The 24,909-nt window shown below is 34.6% G+C and overlaps 1 protein-coding gene across 3 annotated transcripts in view; it reads right to left on the bottom strand.

Moving 5' to 3' along the window:
* Positions 1 to 5,396: 5,396 nt before the first annotated feature.
* LOC114052429 (methyl-CpG-binding protein 2-like) overlaps positions 5,397 to 24,909 on the bottom strand; it is a 36,703-nt gene continuing 17,190 nt past the window's right edge. For all 3 annotated transcript variants that reach the window (XM_027875048.1, XM_027875038.1, XM_027875029.1), the window contains one exon: positions 5,397 to 10,931. In XM_027875048.1, the coding sequence (XP_027730849.1) occupies positions 9,902 to 10,931 (1,030 nt within the window). In that variant the 3' untranslated portion in view covers positions 5,397 to 9,901. The remainder of the gene's footprint in view (positions 10,932 to 24,909) is intronic.

Below are 24,909 nucleotides of genomic sequence, written 5' to 3'. Positions count from 1 at the left end.
TGATTCCTAGAGTTTCCTTTGATACAAGTAGTAAGATATTTCTGATGTGTATATGAAGTAATCCTTCCTATGAAAATGTGTAGGAAAACCTATTTGGTTCTTAGAAACTAAAATTCCATGAAAGATTTCCATTTAGGTTAAGATATTAAGTAATAATTTTTGGAGACAAGAAGCTTGTGTTTTAAAGAAGGTAAAGAACAAGGATTGGAAGCCAGTATTAAGGGATAGCAGGAAGATTGTAGCTTAAATATCCTCCATAAAATGCCTCCAAATAGACTTCAAAATTGTACCAGAGTAAATCCAGAAAAGGAAAATCTAGGGAAAGTTAGACTGAGTCATTTGACCTGCCCAGACAAATACTGGAGGCTAAATCAGGGCAGAACACAGTAACATGGGGAGCATTCCAGTGCCCAGGGACAGGCTATCCACCTAAGCAGGAAGTCCCAGACCCTTACCAAGTAATCCAAAGATCTATACTAGGGTACTGTGACAGGGATATGGGGTAATCAACAGTTTTGTCATGCTTTACCCAGTTCTGAGTCATGAAACTGAACCCCATTATAATGAGCTATAATGGTGTCAAAGACACTCAAGTCAAACAAAATTATCTATAAAAGCATCAAAGAAAAGCACTGCTTCAACACAAATTTAACTAGAATTCCCGAAAAAGAAGCAAAAATTACATTTTAAAATGTTTTTACAAATGGAATGAGAGCATTAAAGGAAAAAAATAGGTAAGAAATGAGAGCTATGCAAGAAAATCTGGCACAAGAGGTACAAAACTTTGCCTGAGCAATAAACTCCCTGAAAATTTAAAATGGGCCAAAGAGAAGCCAATGACTGGACAGTAAGAAATATTTACAAAGCTCAGAGACAGTAGTAGTGGTAGTAGTAGTAGTAGTAGTAGTACTAGTAGTACTAGTAGTACTAGTAGTACTAGTAGTAGTACTAGTAGTAGTAGCAGTAGTAGTGGTAGTGGTAGTGGTCATGATCGTGGTTGTGTTAGTGGTGGTGGTAGTGGTGGTGGTGGTGGTGGTGGTGGTAGTGGTGGTGGTGGTAGTAGTAATAGAAGAAGAAGATGATGATGTAAGGTTCTCACAGGAAATACAAATGTTCTGGAAGAGATCAAGGGGGAAAATAATACCTCACTGGACTATCTCACAACCATAAATGAAAAGTCAGCTAGACATATTTCAAGAAAACCCAATATGAAATATGAAGAATCAGACAGCAAAGTAGAATTAGAAAGAATCTACTAATCATCTCTGTAAACAAATCCTGAAACTCTTAGAACTATTACTATAATCCACAACTCTCAGGACAAGGTAATAATACTACAAACATCTAGAAAAAATGAATTCAAGTACTGAGGAGACACAGTCAGGATCATAGAAGATTTAACAATTATGTTTACAAAAGAGCAGAGGGCTTGGAGTACCATATTACAGAATTCAAAGTTTAAGGGCTTAGAGCCAAGAATAATTTACCCATCAAAATTGAATGTATGTTACAGGGGAAAAAGTTCTTCCAAGAATTCCTGATAATAAAGACCCAAACAAGGAAAAACTGTTTGCATTCTAATACAAGATGATGATACCTGTGTCCCTTCTGAACCCTATCATCAGCATATGTTACATATGGTCTAAGAATGTTGGAAGTAGAATGTAAGAACAGGAGATGTCCTTCTCAGTCCACTCCTCCTGCGAAATAAAGAAAAACAAACCCCATTATAAGCAATGTATAGTCAGTCAAAACAAATTTAGAGAAAAGGGAAGAAATTTACTTGAGAGTGAAAAGAAAGTTTAGGAAAAATTATGATACTTAATTAGGGTGGGGATAGAGATGCAGTTGACACTTTAATGTCACTCATTTGAACCCATTAAAGGAAGAAAATACAGACAGAAATACTTCTTATTCAATAAGGAGAAAGAAGTAAAAGGGGAAAATAGAGGATAGTTTAGCCAAACAAAATCTTTGGTGGCAAAGAATGGAGCCTAGCAACTGAGATAAACAACTGATGGAATACTATTATGCTATAAAAAATGATTTTCACTTCTTGGTTTCAGAGAAACCAGGGATGATGTGTATGAACTGATATGAATAGAATCAGGAGAACAATTTATAAAATGAACTAAGAACTCATCAGTTTAAAGGCTAACCATGATTCCAGAAGATTAAAAAGAGCACTCAAGATTACAGAATGAGATTTTTTTTTGTAACAATTTGTTTTGATTAAGTATATATGAGAGGGAGTTTGTTTCTCTCTAGTTCTCAGGAGGGGAGGACTGAAAAGGTAGATTTCTGCTAACTGAAAAAAAAATTAATTTTAAATGCAGATAATTCCTTATCTTCACGCTGGCTGACCAGTGACAGGAAAATAACATTCCTAGTTATTAAAAGACAGATCATAGTCTTGGATCAGTAACTTGCAACAATAACCACTCATCAAATGCCATCAACCAGGAGAGAGATGATCACATTGCTAGGAGTGGAAGCATTCCCCCAAGCCACTCGTCCTATTTCTAGCCCAGTCCTTAAAAAGATCACTGGAGAAATAATTATTAAAAGTGAATAATAAATAAAAATAAAAAAGCCCAGCCACCAATATCCAATCAACTGTTCATGGCAGGACAGCCAGGCTAGATACAGAAGTCAAGCATCTAAGAGAAAGACAAGAGGTACAACCGTCAAACCACCACCACGTTAACTCCCATCAGGCCCTGATGGACAGACCAGGACCCTGAGCCCAAGAGCCTTGGGAACAGCAGTGCTTCCACCCCAGGGCCTTCAGGCATCCTTCCTGTGGGACAGCTCCTGCAGGTGCTGCAGCTACAGCTACTGAAGACCCAGAGAGGGAAGTAGAAAATAAGAACTTTCTACAAGGAAGCCTTTCTCAATTCCCCTTAATTTTGGTGCCTTCTCTCTGACGATTATTTACAATTTATCTTGTATATAATTTGTTTGTACATAATTGTTTATATACTGTATCCTCGAGGGCAGATACCTTTCTCTGTATCCACAGACCTTAGCAGTGTATAGCACAGAGCAGGAATTTGAGTACTGCTAAATTACAAACTTCACAAGTGCTTTCTAGCTATGGATAACCCTATAACTCTTCTTTTCTTACCATAATTCTCTTCCACAAAGGTAAGCACACTTTAACAAGTTATTTGGATCCACAGGTAAAGCTGGATTTATCTCCTGATTTTTTTTTCTGTGATACATCTACCCTTTTTTCTTTGGAGAAAGAAGAAAACAGTATTCTTTATCTTTAATGACAGAAAATGGCAACAAGAAGTTAAAGAATACAGATGCTCAAATTTTCCATTTTTTGTCTTTCATATTCCAGATTGCAATGAAGACATGTGAACAACCTGACACAGGATACTAGTAAACAGTACAAAACCAATAATGCTAAGGAGTCTACATTTGCTTATCAACAGAAGGCCCTTTGACAAATGAGAAAAGGAGCAAATGAACTTGCTTATAAAAAAGACAACCAATAGTCAGATTTTTATTTTTAGGCTTAGTTTTTATTTTTCCTTGTCCTATGCTATGGATATCAGGAATAAAGTATTTTAAATGAACAACAGATATAATTACAATAAGCTTCTTCCTTTTTACGGCATTACAAGCAAAATGAATTTATAATGCAATATACATACATATAAAAATCATGTATTCTAAGGGCAGAAAAAGATACTCAAAAACTGGATCTAATTTATTTCATCAGGATGTACAACTTTTTCATGGGACAGAGCAACACTGAAGGGAGTCAAACAACCAAAAAATCAAGACCTTTCACATTATATTTTACATTATGCAACTTTGAATATTTTAATTTCAATGACAAAAACTTTACAAAAAAGAAAATGTCAAGTTTTTAAAGAGGGAAATACTTCCAATTTGATCTCAAATTCATACTTCACGTTTAATGTATAGAAATTAACATATACAGATTTTTACACACATAACTGAAATGAATTTGCATCTGAATTTGCAATGCACTCTTCTTGTATATTAAAATCCAGGAAAAGTCCTTTATGAAAATGGAAAATGAGGTCTCCTATTTGCTCTGATCATTCTACTTCCTCTGCTTTTTCTCTTTTGGAATCCATCACTTTTGCCTGTGTCTCACTCAAAATGTGGTATAGCAAAGTATAAGGCCAATGCACAATAGAACTATGGCCTTTGACCTGCAGAATTTGCAATATCTTAAACGTCAAAAAGAATTCCATTTAACTTTTCATACGAACTGTTACCTAGTCATGTTTTGTTATTATTTTTAAATTGTTTTGGGTATCATAGCTCTTGTCAGTTAAACTATTCATATTTCATGATCTAAAGATTTAGCTATTTTTCAAAGCAAAAATCTGATAAGCATGTCATTCACATTTTAGATCCGTGATAAAAATATTGCAATGAGCCTACAACATACTTTTATTACACAGCATGGAAGATTGATCCATTAATATTTGTGGTGTAGTGATTCCGAAAGTCACATTTTCTATTATATGTTTCTCCATTTTGTCCAAAAAGATAGCATAAAATTAAATACTCTAATGAAAACTAGATATATGAGCATTTCCAATTCATTCACTACTATTATGTCGTGCTTGGCCTTAAAACACAGAATTATGAGAAATGAATAGATAGTAAATAAAGGCAACTTTCTGTTCAATTAAAAAAGGCAAACCTAATTAGAGCTGTCAGAGCTATGTTACTACAGATTGTCAAAGATCAGGATTCCCCCAAACTCCAGTTATTTAATTATAAGAGGAATAATCATTTATAAAATTTTGAAGACAAGCTACATATTTCAAGCAAAAATTAGTTTTTAAGTTTTTCATAACTGATTCAATGATTTTATGGCATGGAATTATTGGAGGTATCTGATTTTATAGATCTGCTTTTTCTTCTTAGTGCTCTAGTAGAAGGGCAACTCATCCACCCAATAATTATTACTGCAATTAGAGATTACTACAGGTGTTAAGACAAAAAGAATTCCAGTTAAACATAATGAACGTGTATCATCTATATTGTACAGTTTGAGTTGTTTAAACAAACGAACAAACAACAGTCAGAAAACAATATAAACGTCCTCACTTCAAGCCTGTCTTGGGGCAACTAGGTAGTGCAGTGAATGCAGAGGCCTGGTGTCAGAAAGACCTGAAATCAAATATGACCTCAGCCACTTAATAGCTTGTGATAAGTGACTCTAGGCAAGACACTTAACCTTGTTTGCCTGTTACCTCATCTGTAAAATGGAGAAGTAAAATGCAAACCATTCCAGTATCTTTGCCAAGAAAACCCCAAATGAGGTCACAGAGAGTCATACATGACTGAAAAATAACAGAACCACTACAAAAAGTCCTAAAAGAAAGAATAATGCCCTGTAAGAGATGTGAGATGGGAGGGGAAGAAAGAAAGAGAGAGAGAGAGAGAGAGAGAGAGAGAGAGAAATCTTAGCTTACCTATCTATGGACAGGACAAATATAATAAGACAGAATTTAAAAAATAAGCACTAAGAAGCTTGAATCTCTCTTATAAATTATGCATTAGTTATTTCTGTAGTTCAAAAATACAAAACCTATGCAGGGACTTTGTGTGCTGACTCAATTCTTGAACTGTATTTAGACTTTAAAGAACAGTTTACTCTAATCTCAGCTTTCCAAGTGATAGGTGTAATTGCTCAGTGATATAATTTTGGAGGGACAGAAAATACATTTGGAAATCAGAAGGCATTACTTAACCAGTTGTGCATATTAATCAACTTCTCTGAGGCAGCTTCCTTATTTATAAAACAAAGATAAACTATTTGGCAAATTTACTAAGCTGTAGAATCTCTGGCCATCGAAGGACATGCAAAATTAATTGTGATGAAGCTTGTTATCCAAAAGTCTGGTTATTTTACCTGTTTTGACTCATCAAGACTTCTAAGACAAGGAATAGTTATGATTACTAAAGAAATTAATAGCAATGACAAAACAGAATTTTTAATTACTAGAGATTTACTATAAATAAGCCTATATTAGACAGATTCTAACAAGCAAGTTAATACAAGTCACTGCAAATCAGCAGACCATACCTTATACATAACATTATGAAGCACAATACAATAAAAATATTTATATTATAAATTAAAATTTTATCTCCTGATTGGTTATTTTCCATTGCTAAGAAACCACCAACTTATGAGTTTCTAGTTTTATCTAAGTCTGCTTTTTTTTAAATGTCAAAGTATTAGAAATGTTGGGCACTGAGACTTAAAGAGCCAACTATTTTTGGCACAAGATCTCATGTAAACAAACCTACGTCCTACAGATATATTAAAGTCTAAAATTACCCACTAACCTTGTATACAAAAATCACTCTTTGCCCTATTGGTCACTTCTCTCCATCAGTGGCAGATAGAAGGAAGGAGAGGCCCAGCAAGAAAATAAGAAACTTAAAATGGTCAGATTAGAGTAAGACTAGCAGACTGAGTATGTAGATTTTATTTATTCTTAATCTATTTTAAGGGACTTAGTACCTTGTTCCTCAAAGTATATTAAGATTTTCAATGCTCATGAAAATAATGCTAACTCACACTGTGTAAAACACTTCTAGACATTTAGGGTACTTCCTGAATACTGGATTATTCGAGTACCTTGTTTTTAATAACAATTGCTACTTTGCATTTACTTTGTGCCTGGCACTATACTAAGTGAGTGCTTTATAATTATTTCAAATAATAAGAGTTAACATCCCCATAAACGTCATTTCTCCACCTCTCCTTCACTGCTGATTAGAATGAGGCAACAACTCACTCCCTACATAATGAGTTAGGTTCAAAAGCCTACTCCCAATAGATAAAGAAAAAATGCAAGACCCCTTTTTCTACCTTTACATAAATCCCACTGAATTCCTGACCCATTCCATGTTTATTAAGAAGCCATGGGTCTTCAATGAACCAATTAACCAAAAGACAGACCAGCTAGGAAATCTTTATTTATCAGTCATTTTATATGTATTTTTTCTTTATCTAATTATACTTTCAGATTGTACAGTGTGTAGTAAAACATTAGTGGAGAAATGAAATTTAAAGGGACTTTTAAAGATACGCAAAGTACCTGAATAACTAAATAGTCTGGAAATGCCCTAAAATATGTGTGTACATATGTACATATACGTGCATGTATAAAGAGAAAAAAAAAGACAGAGTCTAGATCTCTAACCAAGCAGAAGGATTCCTGACAAACACTGCTTTTATCTGACACTTAAAAACAAATTTTGGGAAAGGTCACACTAGAAATTAATCTTTTAGATAAATACAGATAAAGACAGAAAGAATATTAGAAAAAAGAAAAGAGAATAAGAAACCACAAACTAGAAATGGAGAAATGGAAGAAAATAGGGGTGGGGAGAGTTTAAAGATTTCAACTTTAAAAAGAAAAGGTAAAAACTAAGATTTCAATATCTGCCAGGAAATGTCCCAGTGAGAATCCACAGAAACCACTCCTCTTCCCAGATATGACACTGATCTTTATCACTGATAATAATCTTGACATAAGATTCAAAGTTTGTACTAAGAATATCTTAAGTAAAATAAACAAAAGCTATACTAATAAAACAAATAAAATATAAGAACTCTTCCTAATGTCCGTGGGTTTCAAGAAAGAAAAACTAAAGTGCAAAGTGGATGTCCTTTTCCGAAACGATAAATAGCTCATCAGAAATCTTATTTATCTTCCCTTCTTTCCTTATGCTTCCATAGACTACTGCTGTCCCCTGGGGTGTTCCAGCACTCCCCAGGGGGTGGTATCACCCACTTTGGGAACTTACAGTCTAGACAGCCTAAGGCTGGGAGTGGTCTGGCATAGAGAAATTTTTTTTGCCATATTGGAAGGGTATATAAATTGTGAGCCTGATGTGGTTTGGGGTGGCTAGGAACCCTGAAATGTCAGTGTATGGGGTGCAGTCCACCTGGAAAGAATTCAACTACTTTCCCATTAAAGAAGACAGTTGCAGGGGTGGGGAATCTACAGCCTCGAGGCCACATCTGGCTCTCTAGGTTTTCAGCTGTGGCCCTTTGACTGAATCCAAACTTTACCGAACAAATCTTCTTAATAAATGAAATCCATTCAGTTGTGTAAAATCTGGACTCGATCATGCACTTGAAGACCTACAGAACCACATGTGGCCTCAAGACCAGGTTCCCCACACATGGTCTAGCATATCCATATGTATGCGTGGCAATTTTTAATTAAGAGCCCACTTTTGTGCTCTAATGGTGATTCTCAGTTTAGTCAGACATATACTGTTAACACAGATTTGCTCCTAGGCAACAACCTTCTAAACATTTGACCTCGATAAGGTACAACCTCATTTGTTATTTCTAAAGGAAAGTCCAATTTAATCCACATTCCATTTTTTCTACCTCTTTTCCTATAAAATCACAATACCACAAGATGAATAATGCAGTAATCTTATTTCGATACTATCTGAATGAAGTTTATATTCGAATTTTTCCATTATACAAGCAGTTTACTGAAAATGTGGGGATTAGAAAGGATACAACTGGGAACTAGGCTCTATCCATCCAAATAATCTAGTCAGGCTTCCAATACAAATTCCCAAAGAAAGGAAGTGGGTAGGGAATTCCTACCAGCTTAAAGTGCAACTAACCAAAAGGACCCTGAAGCTAAAGAGAAAGGAAGAAAATAAAAAAAAACTAATTCATAATGTGATAAAACTACAGCCAATATTTAAGAATTCTGAAGCATCATGGGAATTCTATGTATTCATTCTACTTTAAAATAATCAGCAAATATATACAAATATAAATAAGACCTGAATATCGTCAGCTTAAATGACAAAGCCATGCTGCTCATTTAGGTAGGTTTTCTGTTAGAGAATCTGTTGGTTAGTTTTGAAGGGAAATATGAAAAATAAAATAAAATAAATAGTATAAGTACACTTAAAAAAGCACTGAAAGGAATTTCTTCTCATTGCACAGTTCACTACTATTCCATAAATTGTTTTAGGGTGACTAGATAGTGTTTCCTTTTTCCTCAATACGCTTTTTAAGTTAGTTTCCACCTAGAAAAATTTTGACCATTTCTTGATGAAATTCTTTTATAAGTTTGTAAAGCTTATTTATGGTCCTGTTACACTATCTTCCCATAATTTTATTCCTATTCTGGGTTTCTTAAATTTCAAATATTTGTTGAACACATAAATGACACCTGGCCTCTAGAGAGCTACTCTTCAACATCAACTCATGATGCCTACTAGCTCACCAAAAGACCTATTCTGGCCAGGGCACCAAATGAAGATACAAAAAAATTGTTTTTGATTCATTAATCTCTGCAAAACTCTGAGAAAGAAGGGAATAAATAAAGTTTGTTTTTTTTAATTACTGTTGGCCTGACTTTATGTCATTATTTTCTTTAAAATTTAACTTTCATCCCCCCAGCTTTAAAATTCTACTCCAATTTAAAACCTCATTCCTGGGCATTTAGGTTGATAAAAACCCAAGTTCCACTAACCTAAATCATTATGTTTCAAATGACAACTCATATGCCACCCAATTCTTCAGACAAATGATGGAACACGAATTGGCATATGTGAAAATGCTTGATGAAGTGTTAGACTAGTCAGCAGTACAGAGTACTATTATACAAAAGTGCACAGCTGCTTCTGGCCTGATTTAAGTCTTCAACTTGACTATGCTTGTCAGTTAGGGAAACACTCCACAATGACTTCTACCCAGAAGCCACAAAATTCTAAATGTGCTGAGAAAACAAAAACACAAACTTTATTTATTTCAGTTAACTTGGGAAGTTTTGTCAGAGCCCTACCCAAAAGATGAAACAACAGCTGCCTTTATTTTTTGTTTTTAAATCAGTATCACTTAAAATCAACTAACACTCTCTGTTACAGACATTCGGCTGCCCACAGGATCCTCTCTATTTGGCCTTGGCATAGAAGATGAAACAATGTCTTTTCGGTCTCCTTCTCTGTGTTTATACTTTTCTGTGGGTGTAGTTTTAACGGGTTCTTTTATGCAGCTGTCACTCTCAGGTTGTTCTCCTTTTTGCATTTTCTCATCTTTGCTGCTTAAATCCTTGGACTCAGAAGAGCTTCTATTGGCCTCAGAACTCTCAGGAGATAATGGGGGTGCAAGCAATGTTGAGGTGGCCTGGGGTGAATCTATGTAATAATGATGGTGCTCTTTTTTTAGAGGTGAAGTGCTACTAATGCTCCGCTCTTTGGAGCTGCTTTCTTTACTTTTACAAATAAGACTTTTCCCAGCTTTTAGTCCCTTACCACTCTTTTCCCCAATGGTTGACAAGAGCAAGGGGCTCACCATCTCCTTTACTTCAATGCTAACTGTTTCCCTGGTCTTCCTCTTTTTGATGGGCAACACAGTTTCTTGCACTGAACTAATGAAAGATTCTTTAATTGTTTTCTTCTTGACTTCAGCAGAAGTGGTTGCCACCCCACTCCCTGGCTTGCGTCCTCTTTTCTTGGGAATGCCTTGGGGATTTGTCTCAATTTTCCGCTTCCTACCAGGACGTTTGATTACCATGACTTGGGTAGATGTAGTGGCCCCACTTCCTTCTTCCTTCCCTCCAGGTGAAGGCTGAAAAGGCATCTTGACCAGGAGCTTCCCAGAGCTCTTCTTTATCACCCTTTTGATATGAATACTTTCTGAATCACCTGTCTTTGATTTCCCTGTGCTACTTCCTTTAGGCCTTCCTCGCCCTCTACCTGCCCCCAAAGCCTTGGTAGTTTGAGGCTTCTTAGATGTCTTTTGTTCTCGCCGAGAAGGGCTTCCTCTCCCAGTTACTGTAAAATCAAAATCATTTGGGTCCAAAGATGTGTCGCCTACCTTTTCAAAATATGCAATCAATTCCACCTTGGATCGAAATGCTTTTCCCTGGGGACTATAAAGAAGGAAAGAGAAACAGAAGAATCATAGTTAGAAATAATGAAGAAAATTTGATAAACATAAGATAATGAGAAAAGTCATTGCTGGAAGGGCAGTGTGGCAATAAAGTACATTTTTTAATTTTGAGGTTCCACTGCTAACCACCCAAAGTCAATAAGCAAAAAAAGTCCCTATATAAACCAAAATACTTATACCAGAACTTTGTGTAGTAGTAAAGAACTAGAAACAATGTAAATACCCATCATTTGAGTAATGGCTAAGTGAATTACGGTATATCATTAAAAAATAAATGATGAATAAATATTCAGAGAAGCATAACATATCACAACGATTACAGTGTCAGTGGAAAGAAAAATAACAATATAAATAAAACTGAATTTTGCATAATTAATTATAAACATCAAGGTAAGCCATAAAAAAGAAGATATATGACTGATGTTAGTTTTGCCAAACTGCTTTACCCCTCTCTCTCTTTCCATGTCTAACTTCCATATGTATCAAATGTTGTTAAGTGATAGCTCATATTACTCTATGTAACTTTATACAGGTGAGGTGAAAAATAAAATTAAATGGGGCAACTAGGAGGTGCAGTGGATAAATTACCAGCCTTGGAGTCAGGAGGACCTGAGTTCAAATCAGCCTCAGACACCTCACACTAGCTGTGTGAGGCAAGTCACTTAGCCCCAACACTGCCTTACCCCCCCCAAAAAAGGAAAATAGTTGGAGAAAGCTCTGTAGAAAATAGATTACCCTCCATGTGCCATCCTAAAAGGTTGCCAACATCCTTCCTGCTATCACTAGAACACCACCAATCCCAGACCTAATCCCCATCAACTCCAAGAAAATGCCTACATCATGCCCCAATACTGACATGTTACTATTATGAAAGACCATCAATATGTAATATACTTGAGCCAAATGGCATACCATTTGACAAAATTCCATGGGGAAAGAAGTAAAATTACAATAGGGTATTCAACAATCCTCTTGCATAATAAATTTCAGAAAAAGACAAAAAAGAATTTCAGAAAAGTTAGCTATGCTAGCTCTCTAGTGATTACTGAATGGCATAAGAAAAAGAACATAAGGGCACAGTTAAGAAAATCAGTCCTGGGGTAATGAGGAGCAGAAAATGCTTTCAGGGGCAAAAAAATGAGCTTGAGACAACTTGAGAAGCAAATAGGAGTTACGTCCTCTGATATCAGAAACTCAGTTCTGACCACTAGCCTAGGCTGAAGCTAACAAGAATTAAAATAAAGAGGGCAAATACCTGCTGGCTGGTAGCACCTGAGTCCACTGAAACTTCCAACCAGGGTCAAGACAATAAGCATCTCAGACACAAAAGCAGAATGTCCAGGAAGACAATGAAGAGAAGACCCCAAACAATATCACTTTGAAAGCAATGAAAGCTTACAGGTCCCCAGCCTTTAGTATTACTGAAATCATTGAGTAACACAAAACTCATTATCACAAGTAAGTAACAAAAGGATTCAAGAGGACAAAAGCTCAGACCTGATGCTTCCTCCTAGAGCCCAGCCCCAGCATCAAATGTGAAGTCAGGGAACATGTTAGCAGAAATGAACAAACAACAACCACAAAATCCCACCATAAAGATCTAAGTAGAAGCTCAAGACAAACTCAAAAGAAAAAAAAGAATGACTACAAAAAGCTTCCATAAGCAAAATCTCAGATAAAAAGCACAGCACAATGTCAACCATAATTCCGAGAATTAATGAAACAAGAGTTTAAAAATAAAAACTAAAAATTTATTTGAAAAACCATATGAGAGTGCTAAGAGAAAAATGGGAACAAGAGGGAAAAATGAGAAAAGATATAAAATAAAAATAAATTATCTGTTTTCCAGTTTGTTTTTCTTATGACACACCTTATATTTTCTTTTATTTTTAATAATAGTTTGCCCAATTCCATGTAAAGACAATTTTTAACATTCATTTTTTAAAATTTTGAGTTCTAAATTTTATCTCCCCCTTCTTCATCACCCCTTCTCTCTGAGTAAGCAATTCGCTATAGGTTATAGATATTGAATCATGTAAAACATATTGCCTTATTAGTCCTGTTGTGGAAAGAAAAGTAAAGAAGGAAAAAAACACAAAAAATACATAAAGTGAAAAACAGTCTCCATAGTTCTTTCTTTGGATGTGCATAGCACTTTCTATAATGAGACTTTTGGAGATGTCTTAGATCCTTGCATTGCTGAGAAAGACTGAGTCTATCAACGTTAGTCATCACACAATGTGGCTGTTACTCTGTGTAACATTCTCCTGGTTCTGCTCACTTTACTCAGCATCAGTCCATACAAGTCTTTCCAGGTTTTTCTGAAGTCTGCCTGCTCATCATTTCTTATAGCACAATAGTATTCCATCACCCTCATATACCACAACTTGTTCAGCCATTCCCCAATGGATGAGCATCCCCTCAATTTTCAATTCTTTGCCACCATGGAAAGAGCTATAAGTCCTTCTCTCCCCACCACCTTTTTAATCAGAGATAATTTAAGAATCACTGGCCAAGATAGTGAAGTAGCAGTAAGAGTATAGTGATCACTTCCCTGCCCCACCAAAAAATAATAATAATAAAATCAATCAAAAATGAATAAATCAAAAATTTCTCCAAATAGATCTAGAAAAAGAACGAGACCAAATTCTGATTAGGGAAATCCAAGAAAAAAATTCACAGTGAGTTCTTCTTCCAAGCAAAATTGGCAAAGAGAGATGGGGTAATTTTTGGAGGCTCTGGGAAAAGGGGTGAGCCATCAACACTAAAGAAAGAAAAGGTTCAACATATATCAAGGCAAACCCATCTCCATACTAGCAGACCACTCTGAAGACAGAATTAAATGTTTTCATAAAAAGAATGGGAATGGAAAAGGGAAAAAATGAAAAAGAAATGAGAAATGTGGAAGAAATCGTAGGAAAAAGAATTAACAGTCTGGCACAAGAAGTACAAAATCTTTCCTAAGCAACGAAACTCTTTCAAAATTTAAAATGGACCAAACAGAAGCCAATGTGTCCTTGAGGTAACAAGAAAATTGGCTAAGTCTCTGAGAATCAGAAGGCAAAATGGAAATAGAATCCACCAGAAATTCCAGAATGAAAACTCCCTAAGTTCTGGACAAAATCCAAAGGTTCCAAACCAGAGAAAAAATACTGGAGGTAGCCAGAAAGAATTCAAGTACTTCGGAAACACAGTCCAGATCACACAAGATTTAGAGCTTATAGCCAAGAATAACTTACCCAGAGGAATAAAGTACAACGGTATAAGGGAAAAATAGATTTTTAATAAAAAAGAAAAGCACTCTTGATAAAAACACCTGAAGCTATGTGGAAACTTTAAGTTTATACACAGGAGTGTTTGCAAAACAAAGAGAAACTCAAAAAGATAAACATGAATCATGATAAAAGACTAACCCTAACCCTAATTGCTTAAGTTCAAATTAGAGCGATGATCTATGTGTCCCTTCAGAATCTGTTATCATTAAAGATCACAGCAGGAGTCTAATTTAGACCAAAAGCCTTGGAGTGTGGTTCGGTTATAGCTTGATCTTAAGAATGGAATGAGATAGGGAAAAAATACCATGGGAGTAGAGACGGGGAGCAAAGAACGTTAGGGAAAGTATCTCACATAGTAAAAGTATGTCACATACCATACAACAAGAAAGGGATTGGGAGGAGTAGCTCACTCTCATCTAAACTTGTAAAAGAATCACACAGACTCTATCTGGTACAGATACACAGTTTGTTCAATAGGGAAACAGAAGGGAAAGGAAGAATGAGGAAAAGACAGAAAAAAAGTAACAGAGTAACTGAGGTAGAAGTAAAGCATAACCTTAAAATATTGAAAAAAATTTGTAGCTCTTTGAAATAGCTAAGAATGGAAATGTGAGCGGGTGTCCATCAGTTGGACAATGGCTAAACCATTTTCATTCTGATAATGATGGAATAGTCTTCAGCTGTAAGAAATGATGAGGGAAATAACTTCACAGAAACATGAGAAGAAGATTCATATGAACTAATACAGAGTGAAATGAAGAGGACCAGAAAAAAAACAAATATATCTGCCAAAAAGAGAAAAGAAAGATGTTTGGAATCTTTACCAGTTGTCCTCCACCCTTAATGCACTCTCCATGATCATTTCTACTGACTGGCTTCCTTCTATAGGAAGGTGATATTGATTATTTTAATTCTAGTGTCTCTATTAATTTTCTTCTTATTTATCCTATCAATAGCTCATTAATATGTGTATATGCATATATATATATATATATATATATATATCCACATGTAAAGTGGATATATACATATGAATGTGCATTTGCTTACTGTCTTTTCCATTAGACTGAGAAGGTAGGGACTAGCTTTTGCTTTTCTTTGTATCCCCAGACCATAGTACAACGCCTGATACATAACAGGTGTTTAATAAAGTAACAACAAAAACTGATCTATTTAAAGACATATAGGGAAAATACATTATGTAGAAAGATGCAGCAAATGACATAGTATTTAAATTCTGAAAATAGAAGTTAAATCAATGAAAGAAAGAAGTAGACAGTAAAACAATAGTGAGGAACTTCAGTTCATCCCCTTAAGGCCTAGATACATCTAAACAAAAACAAACTCAAAAAAATATATTATCTCAATAGAATTCACAAAAGTTAGACATGATAAACATCAGAATAGTACATGGAAATAGAAAAGAATACTCCTATCCTAAGATAAGCATAGCTCCTTCACAAAAACAGACCATTAGGGCATAAAAACTTCACAAACAAAAGCAGAAAAGGAGAAATACTAAAGGCATCTGTTGTGAGACAAAACACAAAAAAAAAATATTTACGGAATAAAGGACCTTTGAAGCAAAGCTTAAAAATTAACTGGAGGGGGCAGCCAGGTAGCCTAGCATATAGAGCACCAGCCCTGGGGTCAAGGGGACCTGAGCTCAAATACAGCCTCAGACACATGATACTCACTAGCTGTGTGACTCCGGGCAAAACATTTAACCCCAACTGCATCACCAAAAAAAAATTTAACTAGAAACAAAATAACTTAATACTAAAGAACAGGTAGGTCAAAAAACAAATCACAGCAAAAAAAAATTTTTATTAAAGGTAATAATAACAAACCAAAATTTCAGGGAAAGAAATTAACTAGCAATCTAAATGAAATGGATTAATATTTACAAAATTAAAAACTTACAAAACTTAACAGGGGAGGAGGCAGAGTATTAAACTCTAACTTAGAAAGAGAAAGTGACCAAGTGATAAATGAAGTCCCAAAGGAAAAATCTCCAGGACCAGATGGATTTAAAATGAATTCTAATATTTTAAGAGCAATTAATTTTGACACTACGAAACTATTTCCAAAAAGAGTCACACAAAACACATTCTGTGATGCATCCCTAAACCACTGAACATTAAAACAGAGAATGAAAACTGTATGGCCCGATAATCTGTAGTGCAAAAAAACTTTTTTTTAATTTGCAAGGAGACCATAGCAACATTTCAAAAGATTAAAACAAAGAACACTAAGAGTAGGTTGAACCTATACAAGCAATGCAGAGCTAGTTCAATATAAAAAAAATGAATTACAAGAATAAAAAGTATGGTATTTTATCAAGAGATAGAGAAAAAGCACATGACAAGTTATAACATGCATTCATATTAAAAACAATAAAAGACAGGAATAAATGAAGCTTTCCTAAACATAAGTTGTATATATCTAAAGCCAAGAGCCAATATTAACTGAAATGCAGATTACTAGAGCCCTTTCAAAATCAAGTCAAAACAATGAGGTTCATTATCTCCATTACTACTCAATGTATATAGATATGCTATACTGCTATAGCAATAAGAAAAATAAATTGAGGGAATAAACATCAGGGGAAAAAAATCCAAAGCTATCACTTTTTTGTAGATATTATATATGATGATTTACTTAGAAAATTCTAAAGTCAATTAAAAACTAACTGAAACAATTACCAATGAACAAAGTTGGAGGTCATAAAATAAACTCAGGCAAATTATCAACATTTCTCTATACTACCAACAAAACCAGCAAAAAGAAAAAGTAGGAGAATATCAATTTTAAAACAACTACAAATAATATAAAAATAACTGGGTAGCTAACTGCACACACACACACGCATATACATATCTAATAGGCAAAATTTTGTTTATAGGTAGGCTGAGCCTAAATAATAAAAACAAAAATATAACTTTAATTTATTCAGTTATCACACCAATCAAATTATCAGAAGAACTAGAAAAAATAACAAAAATTATCTGGAGGAAGAAAAAGTTAAAAATGTCAATGTTAATGAAAAAGGAAATCAAGATGCCAGAGTAGTAAGACACAATACCATCCAGCTTCTCTTCACAGATCTCTAAAAACAGATAGGGAAATCTGGTGAAAAAGTCAAAGTGACTCATTATTATAGCCTATGTCTGCAGTGGTGACACTGGGGATTAGGTCAGGACACTTCGGTACACAGAGTCTGTCTACCCTGGCAAGAGGAGATCCTAGACCCAAACCAAGGGTACTGCTATAGACAAAAGTAGCTTTGTTACCCCACCACCCACCTATATAGTTTCAGTTCACAGACCCAGCCTGCCCACAAATTGAAGTTCAGTTCAGAAACAAGCAGCAAGAATAACACGAAGGATAAAAAGGATCTTATTTATAGCATAGCCAGCATACAATGGCAGGAATAACTAAAGCAGAAATGCCAGAGAAGGGGCTACTGACAATTGTGCACCAGCTGGCTAATAGGGGCAGAGTTCAGAAACACCCTCTTCTTACTGAAACACAAACGCAGGTCAAGAAATTTCAGAATTTAGTCATATTCTGCTCTGGATCAGACCATTCTGGCAGGAGAGCCTTTCCCAAAGCCAGACCTTCCCTCCAGAAATGCCCCAGAGCCTAGATCTAACACTGTCAGTCAGAAGCAGGCTGAAGAATAAGCTATCTGGGTAATAGGACACCTCAAAGACAATGCAAAGAGCTGAGTAACTCCTAAATATATACAAGCAATGAATGACAGCGGGAAAAAATGGAATCCAGGAAAAATTCAATTGCAAATTCTCACTTACTAACTACTCAACATAATGATCAATACAATGACCAAACACAATTCCAGAGGACTCATGATAAAACATTTTATACAACTCCAGAGAGAGAACAGATGGACTCAAGAGTGCAGAAGGCAAGAGTATTTTCTTCTTTCTTTCTTGTTTTGAAATTTTGAGGCAGATATATAATGCAAGAATTTGTTTTGCATGACTACACATATTTGTATTGGGTCTTTTCTTTCCTTCTCAGCAGGATGTAAGAGAAAGGGAAAGGAGAAAATTTGAAATTTAAAGTCAAACGGAATTTTTAAAAATATGGTAAAGAAAAAACTTTTTAAAGATATGACATCTCAGAAATATGACTGTGGCATTTCTCAGAAACATAAAGAACTTTAACAAAAACTGACTAAATAGTGAGGCAGAGAACTATTGCAAACAAATGTATAAAGGCTGAAATAAATACATCTTGTACAGATAATAAAGTAATAAAAATAATCAATTCTGAGACCACAAAGAAAAGCCATAGACCCAAATGGAGACTTAATAATAAAATCCTAAATAATGAATGGTAAAAGAACAAATCACAAAATAATTAATAATTATGTGAATGAAAATTATAAAGATGAAACAACATACCAAAATTTCTGGATGCTGCTAAAGCAGTCCTTCAGGGAAAAATCATATGCCTACAAACATACATTAACAAAATAGAAAAAACAGAAGATTAATAAACTAAATATATACTTTTCAATTAGAAAGCCAACAAATAAACCTTAAGCACAAAAGATGAATTTTTTTTAAAATATGAGAAATTGATAACACTGGAAACCAAAAAAACCTATAGAATGATAAAAAATAAAAGCTGTCTCTTTGAAAATACTAATAAAATGGATAAACCCTTGGTCAAACTAATTAAAAAGTAGAGGACAGAAAATCAGATCAATGAAAAAGAAATGACCAAGATGAAATCATAACAAAACCAAAAGAAATAAGATAATCAGAAACTACTACATGCATCATACGCTAGCAAAACTAAGAACAGAAAAGATATAGAATAATATCTTCAAAAACCATAAAGTACTCTAACTAAGAAAAGTTCAAATGGAGATCCTAACCCAATCTCAGAAAAGAAAATAGAAGCAGCTATAAAAAACTACCAAAAGAAAGACACCCTCCCCCAACTAACAGACTCATGGGGAATCTATCAAATTGAACAATTACTACTAATACTACATAAACTATTCTCAAACATTGAGAAAGAAAGCACTCTACTTGAATCCTTTAATGAGATAAATATAATACTAATACCTAAAGTAGAGAAGTATAAAACAAAGGAGAACTAGAATCCAATATCATTAATGAATAACAATTTAAACAAAAACATTCAAACACCCCTGATTATTTCAATAGGAAAAAACCTTTGATATAACACTCATTTTTAAAACCCCTACAAAATATAGGCAGAAAAGTACTTTTCTTCACATCATAAAAATATCTATCTACAAACAACAGCAAGCATCTTACATAATAAGGATGTATGAAGACAGCAGTAAAATAAAGATGCTCCCTCTCCCTGCAATTATTTGGAAATGCCAGCAACAGAAGAAAGATAAAAAAAAGAAATTAAAAGTGTAAATACAGGTAAAAAGATTAAAATTATCCCTAGTAACTGATGATTTATGTTACAGATGATTTACTTGAAAAATCCTAGAGAACTGCCACAGATACTAAATTAGACAACTAATAGCTTCAGCAAAAATGTAGGCTACAAAATAAGTGCTTTAAAAAACAATTGTATTTTACATAGTAATAACAAAATCCAAGAAGCAATAACAGAAAAGGAAATCTCATTCCAAATAACTACAAAACACATAAATACTCAGGACCAATCTACTAAAGCGCACAAAAGACTTAAATATATTCAATCACAAAATACTTCTTAATAAAACAAAAAACAAAAAACAAATACTTGAAAGAATATTCAGTTTTTATGGCTGGGCTCTGTCTGCAATTTGGAATTATGCAAATAAGGTGACTAAAATGTCCATACCTTTTGAACCACAGTCTCCATTACTGGGCTTAACCCTAAGCCCAATGACAAGAAGGAAATCCCCATATACTCCAAAATAGCAGCACTTTTTGTGATGGCTAAGAATTGGAAACAAATTAGATGACAACCATCAACTGGGGAACAGAGGAATGGATAAACAAATTATGAACGCAACGCAATGTTACTTTGCTGTAAGAAGTGATGTGTAAGATGGACACAGAGAAGCATACAGAAAGATCTGTATGGACTGATGCAGAGTGAAGTTCAGCAAAGCCAAGAAAACACAGTGACTATAACATGACAAACTAAACACAAAGAATAACCCCCCACACACAGAGAAAAATTCAAAAGTGAATATAACACAATTATGAAGCTCAAGCATGGCTTGAGATATGATGAGGATACCCCATTCACTGAAGGGGGAGGTCTACAAGTATTGCATGTTACTAATGTGGAAATAACACCTATTTGCATTGTATGTCCTGTGGTACAAGTATGTTTTATTATAAAACAGCTTATTCATATGCATTGTTTTGGAATTAATTACTTAAGTATCCTCCCAAGTCTTTTATTATAATTAGGATAAAGTCAGCTTCTTACAAGTAAATTATTTTGTGTAACTATTGAATCTGGGATAGAAAGCTTCTACTTGCAAGAGTGCTGTTATTTATATTTTCATATACAAGATAAGATCCCCAACAGTATCTGATTCTCCAAACAAAATTGGAATCAGAGTGGAAAAAAATCTAAGAAATATTAAGATCAGACAATTCCTTATGTCAAATTTTAATTATTATAATGGGGGATGTGAAAAAAAAACACCTAAATATTCTGAATCTTCAAGCAAACTGTGGGTTCCTACTTTGATATTCCCCCTTACAGTTTCATTGTTAAGATCAGAAAGGTTTGAGCAGGACTTTACAATATGAGCTAATTACTGGAGAAGTAACATTTGAGGGGGCAGGTAGGTGGCACAGTGGATAAAGCCCTGTCCCTTGATTCTGGAGGCCTTGAGTTCAAATCCGACCTCAGACACATAACACTTCACTTAACCCCAACTGCCCCTCACTCAAAAAAAAAAAAAGAAAAAGAAAGAAAAGTAACATTTGAGAGACTATATTAAATTTGTACTGAGATCTGTTTTGTAAAAGATTTTATCAGAAATATCTAAGGAGCCTCTACAAGCAACCTGGAACCAGAAAAACAATTTTACTGAGGAGCTGCCCCTGAGGACAAGACATTTTCCAGGCTGCCCCAGGAAAAAATGTTCCAGAGTCCAGTCAACTAACTACATGAGCCATCTGGATTCCAAGATAAAAATCGGCTAATTAAATGGATATTGGTGGTGGGTTGATGATCATCACTGTACAAGTCTCCCTATTACAAAAAAAAAAAAGGGAAACTGAGTAAATCAAATTGTTCTGATTCCATTCATTAACTGATTCTATTTTCTGTCACCCCCAATATGTTGCAAAACTGTCCAAGCCATGTTTATGTGTTTAGCCCACCCATTAGTCTTTAAATGCTCAAATCCTCAAATGGCTCTTCCTTCACCTCCCCAGGGGTGGAACAGAAGAAAACTGTAACCAATTGTGGTAGTTTTCTTATTGGCCATGTTTTTTTCCTATCCATGTATTGTTTATGTGGTTTATGCTTAAAGATGAATTCTTTTTGGCTATTTTCAAAAACACCCTAAACACCCTATCATAGAGTCACCCTAGGGACACTGAGGAAGATATTCAGAAAGAATGTATGGGCAGCTTTTCAGAGGTGAATTGTAGGGTTCAAACTGGGTAAAAGTCTTAAAATGCAGTAATCAGTGAAAAGCCACAACAATTTAAACTGTAAAACGTGGAAATGTGAACATGGTGTAACTTAGACAATAAATCACTGCTGTAACTTAGAAATTGAGTCAAAACTTAAGATTCTAATACCTATAAAAGCCAAAACAAGAATATTATGACTGGGACATGACCAATACACAAACTTATGTTTGGGCATAACTTTGGGCTTAACTCCTAAACTCATTACTAATCAGAAAACCAAAAATATTCACTAAGCAGTGATGCACTCTACTTCCTCTGGTCTTCGTCTGTTTTCTGTAATTACCAGAAGGATTTTAGGGTTCCAAAGCTGGGATCCAAGAAATTGTCTGGCTGCCACCCCAGACCGAAGACTGCACCCCTGTTATTAAGTATTCAAAATGAATGATTAAACTACTACCTATAATTAATATGAAGATACTTGGCCTCTTTTTTTGGTATTAAAAAGAACACCCCATGGTTATGGGGAAGGTAGAGGTTCCCTAGTCAGGGGAGTTCTGGACCTTACAATATGTGGTCATTTATTTTGCTGGACTATATATAGTATTTTTCCCAAGAGGTGTGGAGATAAAGAGAGAGAAAAAAAACAAATCTTGATCATTAAAAAATACAAATATATATATATATATGTAAATAGGAAAAATGTGAGCTTTTTAAGATGAAGAGGATTTCTCACCTTCTGTTTGCATCCTCAGTACCTAGAACATATTTCAGTTAAAAAAAAATCCTAAATGATGTGGATCCATTACTAAATTTGAAAAAACTTTTGATACAAAAATATTTACATTTTTCATGTTTACATCTCATTCCACTTGGATGTCTTTTCAAACTTTGCTTAAATTGGTTCTTCCCTCCATTAATTTTTCTATTTTATGAGTTAGAAATGGAAGATGAGATGTCAAGCTCAGATTGATGAAAACTCAGAAAATGAGCAGTACGACAAAAATACAAGAGGAGAGGTCAACAGCGTTCAATAGAGCAGACAGATGAAAAAGGATTAGTACTAAGAGGCCATCTGATTTAGGAATTAAGAGATCACTAGTAAATTTAGAGAAATCAGTCAAGGACCAGAACTCAGCAGAAATTGTAAAGCTCAAATGTAGGAATGAAGAGGAACATTAAAAAAAAATGAATAAAGAATGATAAAGGTCTAAACAAGGATTAATGTTTTTTTCCCTCTCTGTTCTCAACTGAGGAGGAATGGTGGAAGATAGGGTGAGAAAGTGGATTTTAGCTGACTTTAAAAACTGAAATTTTTTTAAAATAAAAAAGATAAATGCCCAATTAAAAATGTTCTTCAGGGAATCAACACATAAAATGATATGCACAAATAACCAAGTTGACAAAATTAGGTAAGTGTAAAAGAAAATCATTAATAATACTTGATCTTGTACTTCTAGGTGATGTAAGCAAATACGATGGCAAGCTAGACATTTTTTTCCAATCCCCCAAACCTCTCCCAAACAGAAACAGTGTACCAAATGCGGAATAACTTCAGCTGCTTCCACTGTCAAGGAAACTCAGAATGCAAAAGCCTTCTAAAAAACCCAGGAACTGTACCTAAGCTCATTCAGCACCCCTCCCCCAGCTTGCAAGAAAAACTAAACCCTCAATTTTGGCCAACCCTCCCTCATTTCAGTCCAGTGGAAGTTCCAACCTTGAGGATGCAGTATTTTGTTTGGGCCTTAGCAATAGAAACTGTGAAAAAATTTTCAAGCAAGTTTCTCTGATAAAGGCCTCATTTCTCAAACATAAAGAGAACTGAGTCAAATTTATAAAAATAAGAGCCATTTCCCACCAGATAAATGATCAAAAGATGATAAGTTTTTAGATGAAGTAATCAAACCTATCTACAGCCACATGAAAGAATATTCTAACTGACTACTGATGGGAGAAACGCAAATTAAAACAATTCTGAGGTACTATTTCATACCTCTTAGATTGGCTAATAGGATAGAAAAGGTAAATGACAAAGGTTGGAAGGCATGTAGGAAAAATGAGATATTAATGGCCTGTTGGTGGAGTTATGGATGGATTCAACTATTCTATAGAGAAATTTGGAGCTATGCCCAAAGGACCATAAAACTATGCATATCCTTTGACCTAGCAATACCACTGGCAGGTCTGTATTCCAAGAGATTTAAAAACAAAAAGGAAAAAGGAAAAGGGAAAAGGATCTATACGTACAAAAATATGTAAAGCAGCCCTTTTCCAGGAGTAAAGAATTTAAAATTAATAGGATGCCCATCAACTGGAGAATGTTTAAACAAGTTGGGGTATGTGATTATGATGGAATACTATTGTACTATAAGAAATGATGAGCAGGATGCTCTCAGAAAAACCTGGAAAGACTTGCATGCACTGATGCAAAGTGAAATGTACTGTGAACAAGGTAACAGCAGTATTGTGTGATGATCAAATATGAATGACTCAGCTATTCTCAGCAATACACTGATCTAAAACAACTCTGAAAAACTTATGATAAAAAATCCTACCCATTCCCAGAGAAAGAACTGAAGGTGTCTGAGTACAGATTGAAGCATACTTTCTTTTAACTCTATTTTTATTGAATTTTTTTTGTCTATCTTTTTTTTCACAACATGACTGCTATGGATATGTTTTGCATGACAACAAATGTACAATAAATTGTATATAAATGTATATAAAATGAATTGCTTACCTTTTCAATAGAGGGGGTGGGGAAGTGGGGTTAATGGGGGACAGAGGAAGGAGAGAATTTAGAACTCAAGGTTTTAAAAACAATTGTTAGAAATTGTTTTTACATATAACTGGGGAAAAATAAAAAAATAAAATAAAATATTAAAGAAAGGATGATAGGAGGACAATTTCATTGATTTAGTGTATTTTAATGAACTTCCTTTGCTATCTTTACCCAACTTTTTGCTTCTGTAATTATACTTTTGTTAACATAACAATGTTGCGCTTTCTCAAATTATCACGCTGTTTAAATCCAGGGATTTATACACCCTGAATGCCGCTTAATTCCAGTAACTCT

The sequence above is a fragment of the Vombatus ursinus genome, unplaced genomic scaffold (assembly GCF_900497805.2).
Source record: "Vombatus ursinus unplaced genomic scaffold, bare-nosed wombat genome assembly UNPS02003567.1, whole genome shotgun sequence".
Classification (NCBI taxonomy): Eukaryota; Metazoa; Chordata; class Mammalia; order Diprotodontia; family Vombatidae; genus Vombatus; species Vombatus ursinus.
Note: the sequence above shows the minus strand (reverse complement) of the source record. Positions and strands in the feature narration are given on the sequence as shown.